The sequence below is a fragment of the Protopterus annectens genome, chromosome 1.part1, assembly GCF_019279795.1.
Source record: "Protopterus annectens isolate FY-2018-M chromosome 1.part1, PAN1.0, whole genome shotgun sequence".
In the NCBI taxonomy this organism is placed as follows: domain Eukaryota; kingdom Metazoa; phylum Chordata; order Ceratodontiformes; family Protopteridae; genus Protopterus; species Protopterus annectens.
In genome coordinates, this window is record NC_056726.1 from 1,679,655,685 (window position 1) to 1,679,670,184 (window position 14,500).

The following is a 14,500-nucleotide window of genomic DNA, read 5'->3' on the forward strand; positions in this document are numbered from 1 at the left end:
AATACTAAACCTCCGTTCACTAAGCCATTGCAATCTGGCATCTGTCTTCTAAAGAACAGATGTAAAAGGTGCATTCTGGACACAGCCTGAAAACTGTGGCACTGTTTAGTTACAAATGCACCATGAAGTGTACTACACTTTATACCTTAAGCAAATGAATAGCTTAAATATAAATACTCATATGTTAACAAAACGTAAATTCAAGCTACACTTATCAAGGTTATTTGGTGCCTTTTGGTAGGATCATCATATTCAGCATCTGACATATCCATCCTTATTGCCTTCATTAAAAAACAGTATTACTTTAGCTTAAAGCACTATGTTTTTCAAAGTTGTTTCTTCTTGTACCTTACAAACAGGGAGTACAACTATACATGTTTATTTGTATATTAACTGTATTTTTCTTACACAATCTGTATTTTAAGATGTTAAGTACGTTAACCACAACCCATGCTCACTATACAGCACAAACAGAACTATGTGCAGAAGCACCTTTTTCCCCCCACCACAATATGTCAAGTTCATAGGTTCATAGGTTCATACTAGGCTATCTGCTCTAGGGCATTTATAAGCCTAGCCAGAGTGTGTTTGGTTTTCGCCACCCATTTTAAATGAATTTTGCTATGCCCTTTTTCGAGGTTAGTATACTGTGCCTCTGTCTAACAGTGACACAGAAGTGATACCCGGGGTAAACCTACGATCTCCCATCCACTCATCAAGATTTCTCTTGAAGATAGTCAATGAGGGACTTTGCCTAATCTGGACTGGGATTTTATTCCAGAGTGAAGGGAGCCTCTGGGTTATGAATCTGTCCCTCCAGCATATCCTATTTATTTCAGTGCTGAGGTTCAAGTCTCTTGAGCGCGTAGCTAGAAGGGATTTGGATTTTCTGAGGTGCAGCATGTCCATTAATTCCGGGTTGGACATGACTTTATACGTCAGGCACAGATCGCCTCTGAGAAGGCGGTATGCCACTAAGTAGAGCTGGAGTTTCTTTAACCGGGCAGCATATGGCATCTGTTTGAGCCCTTTGATCCTCTTGGTGAGGTACTTTTGGGGTCTTTCCAGTTGCTGCAGGTGTCTGGTAAGGTACATCCCAAAAGGGGCATTGTACTCAATTATGGGCCTGATGAGGGATGAGTAAAGAGGCACAATGACCTCCCCTGATCTAGATGTGAATCCCTTCATGATTAGGTGGGCTATATAAAATGTTTTTCTAACCACTTTGGCCATGTGGTTTTCAAATGAGAGCTTGCTATCAACTTGGGTCCCCAGGTCCCTAATTACTTCTTCCGTACTTAATGGATTACCACCTATGTGGTAATTTGTGGGCACTTCGTTTTTGCCAAAAGGGATGACTATACACTTTTTGGCGTTTAGCTTGAGGCCATGGCTCTGGCACCAGTTATCTGTTTCTATGAGGCCCTTTTGTAGGATGCTTGTATCAGCTGGAGTCTCGATTATGGCATCTAGTTTACAGTAATCTGCGAACTTGGTCAGCCACAGTCCTTCTGTGTTGGCCTGTACCTCCATGAAATATATACCAAACAAGAGTGGTCCCAGGACTGAGCCTTGTGGGATGCCACTTGTAACTGTTTTGGAGTCTGACATGGCTCCAGCAATTCTAACCATGTGGGTTCTGTCCTTGAGCCAGTTTGCAACCCATCTAGTGACATAGGGGTTTATATTTAAGCTGGTGAGCTTATCTATAATGCCCGAGTGGGGTATTGTATCGAAGGCTTTTGCGAGATCCAGGTAGGCTGTGTGGACCATCTTCCCCTCGTCAATGGCCTTGGTGACTGTTTCAAAGAAATCGACCAGGTTTAAGAGACAGGATCTGCCTTTAACAAAGCCGAACTGGGTAGGATCCAGTGTCTGTAGGTCCCCAATATCTTTATTTATGAGGTCCATGATGATCCTTTCCATAGCTTTGCAGACCAAGCTAGTCAGGCGTATGGGGCGATAGTTTCCAGGATCCGCTGAGGCACCACCTTTGTGGAGAGGGACCACTGTTGCTGTACGCCACTCTTTGGGTACATATCCAGTAGTAAGGCTGAGATTGAACAGTAGTTTTATGTTTGGGTTTAGCTCTTCTTGGAGTTCATGTAGGATGCAGCCCGGGACACTGTCTGGTCCCATTGATGCTGTGTTTTTTGCTTTGGAGAGGGCGGCTCTTACCTGAGCATCTGAGATGTCAGGGGGGCAGCACTCTGCTGGGATAGATATTTGCCCTTTTGGTGGGGAGGGGGAGAAGTTTGCGCTGAACCTGTCAGCTAGGATGTTGGCAATGTCTGTGGGTTTGGTGTATTTTTTGTCATTTTGGACTAATTCTGAGCATATCTGGGAATTCCCACCCAGGTTCCTAACATAACTAAAGAAAGCCTTGTGATTATCCTTAGTGTCCTGTGCAATTTTTCTCTCGAAGCTGGCCTTAGACGATTTTATGAGTGCCCGTAGTTTTTTGCTAATACTGATCAGAGATACCTTCCCTTTTTTGGGATTTTGCTCTATCATGTAGTAGCTTCCTCCTTCTATTGTATATTTTGTTTATGGCTGGGGTCCACCAGACAGGACGCCTGCCTTTGGAGGATTGGGTCTTGGTTTTATTTGGGATTGCATGATCCATGCATTCCTGAAGGTGTTCATAGAATGAGTTTATAAAGGATTCTGCGGTCTGGGCCGTATTTTCCACAGGCCCGGGGGCTTTGAAGGATTCCACCTCGGTTTTGAGGAGTGTGAAATTTGCTTTAGAGAAGTTTTTCACTGTGGTTTTCTGGGCAGTGGGTGGGGTCGGGATGTGAATATCCAGTGAGATTAGTTTATGGTCTGATCTTACCAGTGAGGGATACACTTCTGGTCTGGAGCATAGAGCCCCATGTTGGTGATGATCAGGTCCAGTATGTTTTCCCTCTTGTGGGAGTGGTAACAAGTTGTTCCACAGCATTTGAGTTTATAAATTCTAGGAACCTTTGGGCTAGGGTGTTGGAGCTAGAGTAATGCTCCCAGTCTATGTTTGGGTAGTTGAAGTCGCCCAATATAATGGTGTTTGGAGAGACCTTCATATTTTCCAGTGTTCTCAGGAAGGCCGCGTGGGGTTCCTGGGTTTGGGAGGGTGGTCTGTAGCAGGCTATAAACTGGAAGGCAGTTTTACCCACTGTTAGTTGCACGTGGATAGTCTCTGATGCTTCGTGCTGTGCCACCAACCTGGAGGTGTGGGTACCATTGACGAATATTGATACTCCCCCTCCTTTTGTGGTTCGGTCCAAGTTTTGGGGCCGAAAAGCATGGTATGAGGTATAACCTGGTAGTGCTGGGGTGCTCTCGGGAGCCTTGAACCAGGTTTCTGTTACTGCACAGATATTGAGGTTCTCCATGCTAAGGAGAGTTTCGAGTGCGTGCATCTTGAGGTTTAGACTTCTGGTGTTGAGTAGCATTACTCTTAGTTTCTTATCCCTTGTGATACCTATGGAGGTGGGTTTTTCTTTTGAGCCTTGCCTAAAAAAGGCACTATGGGGGTGGCAAGAGCCTTTGCCAATATCCGAAAGCCCAGGGGTGACAGGTGCAAGCCGTCCCTAGCGAAGCATCGTGGCTTGTCGAGCATGTCATCCCAGGCTGACAGGCATTGGATCCCCTTTAAATGACACCAATACTTAAGCAAACTGTTGAAATTGATCAACTTGTCTTCATACTGTGGCATCATTCTTGGTGAGGGTAAGATGCTACTCAAGGTCAGGGTCATACCGGCCTGGGTTACATGCTCAGAGAGCTCCTCTATGTCTCTTCATGTAGTCCAGGGAGGTACGTCTCAGGTCATTCACACCAGCATGGACAATGACTGAGTCATATTTGTACTTGCCTTGGAGTGACCTGAGTGCTTGTGTTATGTGGCGGATCCTAGCACCCGACAGGCAGCTCACCGTGACCGTCTCCTTGTTCAGCCTGGTGAGCGGGACGTCAGTGTGCCTGACGATAGAGTCACCTATTACAAGTGTATCAGGTGTGTTGTTTAGCCTTAAGGGCTGTGACTGTTCGGTACACTGGCTTTGTGAGCTATGTGTTGCACGTGTTTTGTTTTGTAATTCAAGAGGAGAAAGAGTGCAGCAACACGACCCCTGAACCAGAGCTCAGATGAACTGCTATATCAAATCAGAAGCTTAAGAAGAAAAATGCTCTGGTCTAAGTGTAGCAGCACAGCACTAAAGAAGTCCATGCTTCAACCAGGATTCAAAACAAAACCCCCAGTATCATCATTCTGACTGCTTTACTACAAAGCTACTGCTGGTGGAAAGGGCCTGCTCACTTAAGCTGTAAAATACTAGGTAAATTTAACTATTATCTAAGTAAATAAATCATGTGTACTTGCACTTCCTTTGTTCCTGTTGTTTTCTGTGTACTTTTTTAGCTTAGCTGAGCTCTCTGTGTAAATTTTAAGAGACAAGTTGCTCTAAACAAAATGATCTTTATATTTTGATGCTTCACTTCAGTAATGGCTTGTCCAGATGCATGCTAAAGACAACTCTCCTAACAGGATTAATCCAAACTCTGTAACAAGTAGAAAAGAAATGGAGACCACAAGGGCAGGATTCAATACCTTAGCCCAGCACCTGTCAGGAAGCAATGCATGCTGTTCCTACCACACCCTGAACACAAGGGCTAGATTTTACAAAAGACTGTGCAAAGCTTAGACTATCAAATGAAGAAATATAAACATCAACCCACTGTAGGGAGCCATCAGCCATATCTTTAGATGTCAAAATATTCAAAAGATTTCTGGCATGTCCGGGGCAGACAGGAATGGAGTCTTTGCTGTGCCCCTATTAGCCAGGAGCAATAAACAGCCCAGTCACTAAAAAAATCATCCAGTAATGAATTTGAGTGAACAGCTAGTACCAACCCACCCATCCAGGGGGAAGTATTAAGTTTTCTCCTACACATGGAGCACCATCTGGAGCAAGACCTAAAAGTATTCATGCACACAAGAACATGGAAACATGAGCCCATCCAAGGCCTGCATGCACTTCAGCTGACCACCATCAGTGTGTGAATGTGTACAGCTGGCACCAGCTCAACCATCTTAAGGAAGTATTAAGTTTTATCCTACACATGGAGCACCATCTGGGGCAAGGCCTAAAAAAGTGCTCCGTGCACACAAGAACATGGAAGTGTGAGCCCACCCAAGGACTGTATCTACTTGAACAAAACTGGTGTGTGAATCTGTACACCTGGCACCAGCTTACTCATCCTGGGGAAGTATTACGTTTTGTCCTACACATGCAGTGCCATCTAGGGCAAGGCCTAAAGTGTACTCCATGCACACAAGAACGTAGAAACATTAGCCCACTCAAGGACTGCATGAACTTCCTCCAACCACCTTTAGGGTGTGAATATGTACAGCTGATACTGGTGCTTGATGTAGCAAGCACAGCAGCACGTCTGCTGGTAGACAGTGGGAGGTCTGTATGTAGGGATATTCAGAATCTCCAAGTTATCCACCGATTGCCTTTCCTTCCCTGGTGTCCAAGGCTCAGTTTCTCGCAAAAAGAACAGATCAAATTCAGTATACAGCTTACTTCAAAACTGTAGTTAAGATGTTCTCTGCAAACCTTCCTTATCCCTTCACCTATACCAAGCCAGCACTATCTTATCTAAGAGACCCTCATGTTGATCCATGCATGGGTCACCTTCTAAAGAGTCCAGCCAATATCAGCTAAGGGTGACTATCCTCCAAAGTCTCTATCCTGCAAGAACTAAGGGTTGCCAGTGCGGGGATCAGCAGAAGGGATCCTCACAAGATTTTGGGTTAGTATGAGTGAAGGGAGGGTTTGTTAAGAAACAACAGGGTGCAGTCTTGATGTAGACTGTTTCCTGATGTTTTTTTACCTCCGTCAGTCCACTTACTAAAAAAATAGCACATTTTATCAGCAAACAAAGCTTAAAAAAAAAAAACAACAGACTATGTAGACCAGAGAGCAGACAAGCCTACACAAATATTAAACTTCAAGTCTGTAGATGACAGACTAGCCCAACCACATTCTAGATACAGACTAGTAAAACAACAGTTACATCATAAACTACACCTGTGCATATAAATTAAAAGATTTGAGGAAGGAACTTGCACCCTTGTCTTCTTTGTGGCACTAAGAAAGTAGTATACTTAACCAGTACTACTGTCGCAGATTTGTGAATACAGCGAAAATACACAGAATCAGTCACTTAAGCAAATGTTTACAAAATGAACTTATACTTACCCATCCTTTAAGTGGTTTCCAGGCAGGCATTCTGTTGCACAGATCTCTCATAACTCTAGTAATAATCACACATGATTTCAGTCCTGCAGCTCTAACCTACAACCAAAGAAACAGAACAGCTTAAACCACAACAAACACAAAATGTACCTTGCAGTTACTACATCAAGGATACACTATAATTTATTCTAAATATTTTGTTTTGCATGCCCATTTCAAACACATGTAAATAGCTGCTTTTAAAACAATTTAGTATATATTGAATTACATTATAAATTGTTGTTGCTTTTAGTGCTTTTTAGCAATTGTATCAAGATAGAGGCTACTAAATCAATTAGGCTTAATTTTTAAGTATAAGGTATTATTTTCAATAAAACACAAATAAAACCAAATGCAAACCTGAAAAAACTTGGTGCGCCAGAGTGATGCCAAGGCAGCAAGACATTTTTGACTGTCCAGAACATCCGAGGGGTCGCTGACCCTTGGTGTTTCTATAGATGGACATAATTAAAAAAGACCAGGTAAACTTTTATTGAAGGTATCTGTCACAGAAAAAGCTTCCTCAAAACTGTAGCTGATCTCCCACAAAACACAAATCTAAAAATGTGCAAACCTGTCCTTTACAGCTAACTTATTTCATACCAAAGGATTTCAAGTAAAGAATTAAAAACTCAGCTTAAATCCACTTCTTATTCTGTTGCCTTTTTGTATAGATTTAATGTACTTTGAAAACTAAGTTCTGAACAAAAGTTTATGAATATACATTCTGAAGTGTGATATGTGGGAAACCCCTTCAGTCCAACAAAGTCATATTATACAAGAAGCATTAAAAACTCAAGTGCAAAACAAAAAAATATGCTACTATAGCACAATCCACACAATTCTGGTATAATGAAGGCCACAGTGCAGACCCCACTATTAAAAATGCGTAAAAAGTTCTACTTTCAAACTCCTGGCTGCTGTAAAATCTATATGTAATGTATTCGATACAAGATCTCTGCAATTTGTAAACATGGAGAATAAAGTAAAATAGTTACTTCACCAACATTCGCTCAATAAATAAAAATATCAGGGCTTCTTTTCAAGTTCATTACTCACCCAGGACAATTGGACCCCACTTGAAACTTTTCTCTAAGGCAACGCATTTCTAAACATACTAAACTCAGCATCCTCAATCTGCAAACAATAATAAAATACACAGTGGCACCCTGCCTATTCCCTGACACCAAGCAAACTATTTCCTTAAGGGATTCTGCTTGGAAGAACAGGAACAACATAACTCTTATTACCAATCTGCAAAAACTGAAACACTCAATCCAAAACAATTCTGGAACACAATTAACAAAACATTTTCCTCCAGGAAAAACATCCCAACCTAACCCTTTATCACATGAAGCTGAATGTTACATTGCTTCCAAGATGAACACTCTTTTCATAAACTCTGTATCTTCCTTAGTTAATCAGCATAACCAGATACAAATTAATACTTAACAACTAGAATAAAGCAGCTTAACACTACATACTGCACCAGCTTACCATAACAAAAAGGTTACTACTAAAACATAAGCCAACCCTCCCCTTCCTGGGAAATACCTTAAAAAAAAAAAAAAAGCTGGTAGTAACGTAGTCTTTTCCACTGCAATTCTAATCAACAAATCCATTACAGAACAATATGCCCTGTCCATTTGGCAAGAAGCTTATATTAAACCACTTCACAGACCAGGAACAATAGTCGACATTACACATTTCTGACTAATTGCAATTATATCACCATTGAGACTCTAGAAAAATGAGTACACAATCAACTTCAAAATCATTCAATAATAAACAAAATTATTTATCTCAATACACCATGGTTCCACCAGAAAATATTACTGATACAACCTTAGTGACCTTCACAGACTAAGTAAACCAGCACAGAACCAAGGTCATCAAGCATCATTATTTCTTGACTCGTCCAAGGTATTTGATATAGTGTTGCACAGCCTACTTATTCATAGAACATTCGGCCTAGACATCAGCAGTATCACAGTAAACTGGATACTCAGTTATTTACCAGATACAACACAGGCTGATCAATGCTAACAAATCTATTATGTCTCCCTATCGAAATGATGAGTGCAAAAAAGCCAAAAAAGACTGAAAACCCAGAGAAGAGCGAGTCTCAAAAACTGCTCTTCTCCTTAGAACTTCTTTTGCAGGGGGGGTCAAGCTCTCCCATAAGTGAATGCACACCACTGAAATTATATACACCAACAAGATCACCATACTTTGGAGAAAAGGAAATCTCAATAAATGGCATCTTGAGACTTAGTATGTGTAAGTCCATTCTTTCAGTTATTCTAGCTAGCCAAGCTAGTATTTTCACTGTGTAGTACCTTAAACCTCCTGTACTGGAGACCTATGAGATACATATACAAATGAACCCTTAAGGGCATAGAATGTTTCAGCTATGTGGTTTTGGGTACACTTAGGCCAATGCAGCCAAACTCACAATTCTGGCTTTTGATCATATGGGAACAATGTTTTGCTGTTTGATATTTCTACGCTTCAGTATTTCAAAGTATTTATACATACACACACACAAATATATATATATATATATATATATATATATATATATATATATATATATATATATATGTCCTACTATTCACCGAAAGCACATTTCACCGAAAATCAAATTAGTGTGCACTTTTCACCGAAAGCACAATTCACTGAAAACACAATTCACCGAAAGTGATATATGGCCTTTTCCCCACTGTAGTGTGACCCTGAAGTTGGTATATATAGTAAGGGGGGGAGGTGTGGGGGCGTAGCCCCCACATATTTTATGTATATATTATTGTCAGAGAACAGTAATATATTGCAATTACATATATCCATGTATATAATTCAAAATATTTAAAATATGTGGGGGGCGTAGCCCCCACACCCCCCCTTACTATATATACCAACTCCAAGGTCGTACTACAGTGGGGAAAAGGCCATACATCACTTTCGGTAAAATGTGTTTCGGTGAATTGTGCTTTCGGGGAAAAGTGCACAGTGAAATGTGTTTCAGTGAAATGTGCTCCATATATATATATATATATATATATATATATATATATATATATATATATATACATACAGAGAGAGAGAGAGGTGTGTGTGTGTGTGTGTGTGTGTGTGTGTGTGTGTGTACACACACCTCCCTTGAGCTTCCACTCTGCTTTCTGATGCCTTTCTTAAGTCGATATATAACTTTCCTGTCTTCTAAGACCACAGCACCTACAACCTACAAAGAGCAAGAAAAGTAGCTGCCATGCCTCCTAACACTTATGATACTTTCACTGGCGGTAAGTCAACAAAGGCCATAACAAGTCAATAAAAACTATTTAAGACCGATTAAAAAAAAAAACAGACTGAGCATACTGCAGTACCAAGTTGGTTCTGAGAGGACACAAATGTGAGACTGGCATACAGTGACGTACAACATTTTAAACCAGCTCTCAGTATTAAACAACTAAATACATGCAGGTAGGTACTACACACTATGCTTAAATACCAATGAGAACACACATGCACACCCATACAGTGGGATCTTTTCCAACATTTCTTACCACTGTCTGCTCTCTTCTCAAGCTCCTCTCTGACAACAGTGGAAGTCAAAAGGATTTTCAGTATTAAAGGTGGTTGTTTAGAATTCTTGACAACAATGGCAGCTTCTTTGATGCACTCTGTTACTTTGTATTTTTCTTCAGTGATTGACTTGGGGAGAGAAAAAAAGAAGTAAACATAATACAAACCTACAACTCCATCTAAGCAATTATTTCTATATCTTACATCACCAGTTACTGCAGTGGGTGCTTAGACAACTAGAAGAACAGCTGTGGTGCTTTCCATACTACAAACCAAGCACCCCAACACAGTTCGGTAAGTCATAAGGGGATGCAGGTACAGGGTGTTTGCAGCTAAACAGTGCTGGCATCCTAAGGATTTTATGCCACCTAGATGCCCATTCAATGCAGGGCACAGGTGTTGTACTCATGTTGTGTCATTCATCCCCCATTTATTCAGTAGTAGGAGAATCTAGGGCACTACTAAAATACCAAGAGTTGCCACCCTCACTACAACTGTCTATGCACTACCATCCAGGCCCTTCCCTTTTCTATCCCTTTCCATTTCCCCTCATCATCTTCTTTTATTGTGAAATTAAATGGGCAACATGCAGAAGGATGCAAGACCCAAGGTTAAAAGGGGAATCAAATTTATTAAAAGGACGCCTTCCTACAGCCTCTAACAGAGATCTACAGCACCACAATATTTACTGCAATCCACTTCTGCAGCAACTTATTTGTTAAATTATTTCTGGGCTCCCCGTTTTTAAAGCTATGCAAAAACAAAGTATATCACTATCAGATCACTACTCTAACACCAGATCGCCTTCTAAAAATATGAAGAAACTGTACAAGTACTCACAGCAAACTGTAGAGAAAGATGAGTGGCAACTTTCTTCAGGAGGCTGGCACTAGGTTTGTTCCTACACAGCAGGACCAGTTGTAGATCCATGTCCCCTTTCAACAGAAGGTCCGTAACTATGGGCCCAGTACGCATAACTCCTCGCAAAGTTCTAGTGTGCTGTTTAATTTCTGGCAGAAGGTCTGCATGACCATTCTCTTGACTTTAAACCATAAATATAAGACATTTAACTCAAAGTATTCCATAAATTAAAATACAAGCTTACGTTCCATACAGAAACATCTCACAGTTGGGAGAAGGACAAAGGAGAAAGTTTCCATTACTTTCATTTCAAAAATAGGACTGAAGATACAAGTAGGGGAAGAAAATGGGGATGCTCGAAATTAACAAAACTGGAATAAAACATGGCTGACATGCCAATTACAATGCAGATGTAGTTACATATTTTTGATTTACATGAACTAGTCATCCTCTGCCTATAACTCAATCTAAAATACTCAACAATAAAAACATACAAAACAGAATGTATTCTTGGCTGTACTGGAAAGTGCAACAATTCTACACAAATTAGTTAATATTCCTTTGGTGACCTAACTTGATCCCCATTCTGATGGACTCCACAATGAATTTCAGTTCTACCCTTTAACTTGCTGACAGGTACGCATTATCACACTTACTATTTGGCTTCCGCTTTATTGGCACTTTCTACAAACTCAGCTTCCTTGCTTGCATGAATTCCTTCACTTCCTTTTTCCTCCACATCCAACAAATCAGAAATGGCTTTCAAAGCAAGCTCTGTATGAGAAACCATGTTGTGCACTTCCTTCAATTCTTCTGGTGTAGGATAAACTGAAGAGTGCAAGGTCTTAATATAACGGTCAACTTTGAAAAAAGCAGTCATGGTTACCTGCAAAATTAAGAAAATGATTAAGTCACTGACCGACTTTCTTCTTTTCCTTTTATACCTCCCCACAGCTGATCAACAGCTGCCAGCATCTCATCTGCATGTTCACCCATGTTACCTCCTCCAGACTCAACCAGATCCACAATAGGGGCTGGTGAAGAAATCATGGATACTGGCAACTTTGTAAGTTGCATTATGGCCACCGTTAGGAAGTGCACATGCACTTCTGCACATATGCATTCTCCTGCCCATGTGGTATACCTCTTGCAGTGTGGCGCTGAGATGGCTCTTAATGCTGCTATTGCAGTAAGCCTAGGCTGCCTCCCTCTCCCAGGATGGGCTAGCTGGTGCGTCAACCACTCACTAACATCATCCCCGCCTGATCCTTCTAGTGCCTGTGCCACTAGTCATACACGGGTTGTCTGCAGCACAGTCAGGGCTTTATCCCTCTGCATCATGTGTCAGGGTTCACAGAATAATTTTCTTAATCATCATCAGAAACAGATTACATGTCTTTAAATGTATAACCTCAGAAGCAGCATAAAACTTGTAAGGAAGCTGTCCCAAGGATAAAACTTGCCACTCCAGTAACAGAAGACAGTAGCCCCAAAGATCTAACTGCAATACTAGGAGTTTCTGATAACCTTTAAGATCAGCAATGGGAACAGAAAGGAATTCTGTTGAACACCTGGGATGTACACAAAGAGGCATCACCAGTAGGCAAGAAGTTACCACAGCATCTCAATAGTGGGGCACTAAACCACGACCTGGAGTATGTTTAACAAACAGGGCTCAGATACCACTGTATATATGGCAGAAAGTTTTATGAAAGGACCTACAACTTGGGAACAGAAACCTAGCAGCTGGTATCACAGAATCACCACATCTACCACAATGATTACATAACTGAAGGAACAGCAGGGTTACTCTTCCATCGTACACACCAAACACTCCAACACAGATAGTCAGTAATGGGATCGGGGGGTTGCAGCAATATGGTGTCCAAGACAACATCTTTCAAATGTTTCAAAATCTTTCATTTTAAAAACACCATTCTGTCAAGGTATGGGAGCAAATAAAGCATCCTACATATGAGTGTTTGTTAGTCCAAAACCAAAGTAAGTGATCATGGTACCAACCCATATGGAGATCAGAGATGAGTGGTCTTAAAAATGTGTGTTAATGTCCTAAAAAACTGCTTTAGAGTATGCCCTTTTACTTATCAGTGCAAACCGCACAAGTATAATCCAAAGGAAACAAAATGACAGTTGCTTTCAAGTTCTGTTTTATTTCATTTTTTTACATGAATCATCTTTATTAAATTATGTGTGACATAGACAAGCTTACATTTATATAAATAAAAATAAATCATAGCAGCACAATCTCAGTTGCAAACATCATAACTTACAAACTGTGCCAACAAAACTGTAGCTGCAAACATTATACATCACTTTTAATATATCTAGTCATTGTCAGTCAACCACTGTATAGCTCATTCAAATCCTGCCTTCTATTAAACATCGTTCCTCCTCTGCATGTAGTGGTCTCACATTTCCCATTTTTTCCTGTGTAATTTACTCCTACCCTTTTCTAAAGATCACAGTTCCAGTTATTTTATCTCTGTTACTATCTTTATTACTTCTAGTAAAGTTTGCTTAGACTTTGATTTCCATTTTCTAGTTATTGCTTTTTTGGCAGCCATCATAATTAGACTCAGCAAGGCCTTACTATGTCTAGACAATTCCAACTCTGTATCATAGCTCAAAAAAATTGTCTCCCTAGTCACTCCAATGTGCTCACCCAGCCTCTCCGACAGAGCAGCTTGCAGGGAATCTTTAAAGTCAGCCATCTCATTACACTCCCAGTTATGTCATTTATTTTTGTATACACAGATACTGGGAAACATCAATGCAATCTGCATGTGAAGGCTGTCTGGCTGTTCAACAAATTTTTCACTGTTACAATTTACTGAGCTTAAAACACTGCATATTCTTTGCTGGGAAAGTCCCCTTATGTTTCCCAACACTGCCTTCACTGTTAAATACAGCTCTTCCTTGTCATTAAGGGTCCTAAAGTATGGAATTCAGTTTTTCAAATCAAATATCTGTCATTTATCTCTATTATGGTGTCAAAACATTTCTATTAAATCACATGTGACATTTAAAGGAATACCACAGACATCACACAGGCAGGTCAAGAGAGCCCTGTAAATGTCCTCTGAGTGAGTAAAAGCTTTCATCCAATGTTAGTAACTAACCATATGTGTTGTATATCTTGTTTAAAGTAGATTTTTTTCAGATGTATACTATAGATAACCATAGCAATAACCTATTCTTAAACAACTATGTTCTGCTTCCTATTTTCTAAGGGATTAACCGTCAGCATTATTCTATTTCTTGCAAAGAAAAAGTATATACAGTGGATATAAAAAGTGTACACACCCCTGTTAAAATACCAGGTTTTTGTGATATAAAAAAATGAGACCACAATAAATCATTTCAAAACTTTTCCCACCTTGATTGTGACCTATAACCTGTACAATTCAATTGAAAAACAAACAAATCTTTTAAAGGAAGAAATATAAAAAATAAAAAACGTACAATAAGCTGGTTGCATAAGTGTGCACACCCTTAAACTAATACTTGGTTAAAGCACCTTTTGATTTAATTACAGCATTCAGTCTTCTTGGGTACACACCTGACATCAATTAGAGACTCTGATTAACCCCAAATAAAGTTCAGCTGTCCTAGTAGGATTTTCCTGACATTTACTCAGTTGCCTGCTACAGCAAAAGCTATGGTTCGCAGAGAGCTTACAAAGCATCAAAGGGATCTCATTGTTTAAAAGTATCAGTCAGGAGAAAGGTACAAAAAAATTTCCACAGCAT

At 40.3% G+C, this 14,500-nt stretch overlaps 1 protein-coding gene across 6 annotated transcripts in view; it reads right to left on the bottom strand.

Annotated features, from left to right (window-relative positions):
* LOC122811791 overlaps positions 1–14,500 on the bottom strand; it is a 188,738-nt gene that overhangs the window by 147,776 nt on the left and 26,462 nt on the right. For 5 of the 6 annotated variants that reach the window (XM_044083896.1, XM_044083868.1, XM_044083860.1 and 2 more), the window contains exons 2-6: positions 11,387–11,616; positions 10,710–10,911; positions 9,851–9,998; positions 6,645–6,736; positions 6,249–6,344 (exon numbers count right to left, since the gene is read on the bottom strand). In XM_044083896.1, the coding sequence (XP_043939831.1) occupies positions 6,249–6,344; positions 6,645–6,736; positions 9,851–9,998; positions 10,710–10,911; positions 11,387–11,610 (762 nt within the window). In that variant the 5' untranslated portion in view covers positions 11,611–11,616. The remainder of the gene's footprint in view (positions 1–6,248; positions 6,345–6,644; positions 6,737–9,850; positions 9,999–10,709; positions 10,912–11,386; positions 11,617–14,500) is intronic. The other variant, XM_044083906.1, reaches the window with a different exon arrangement.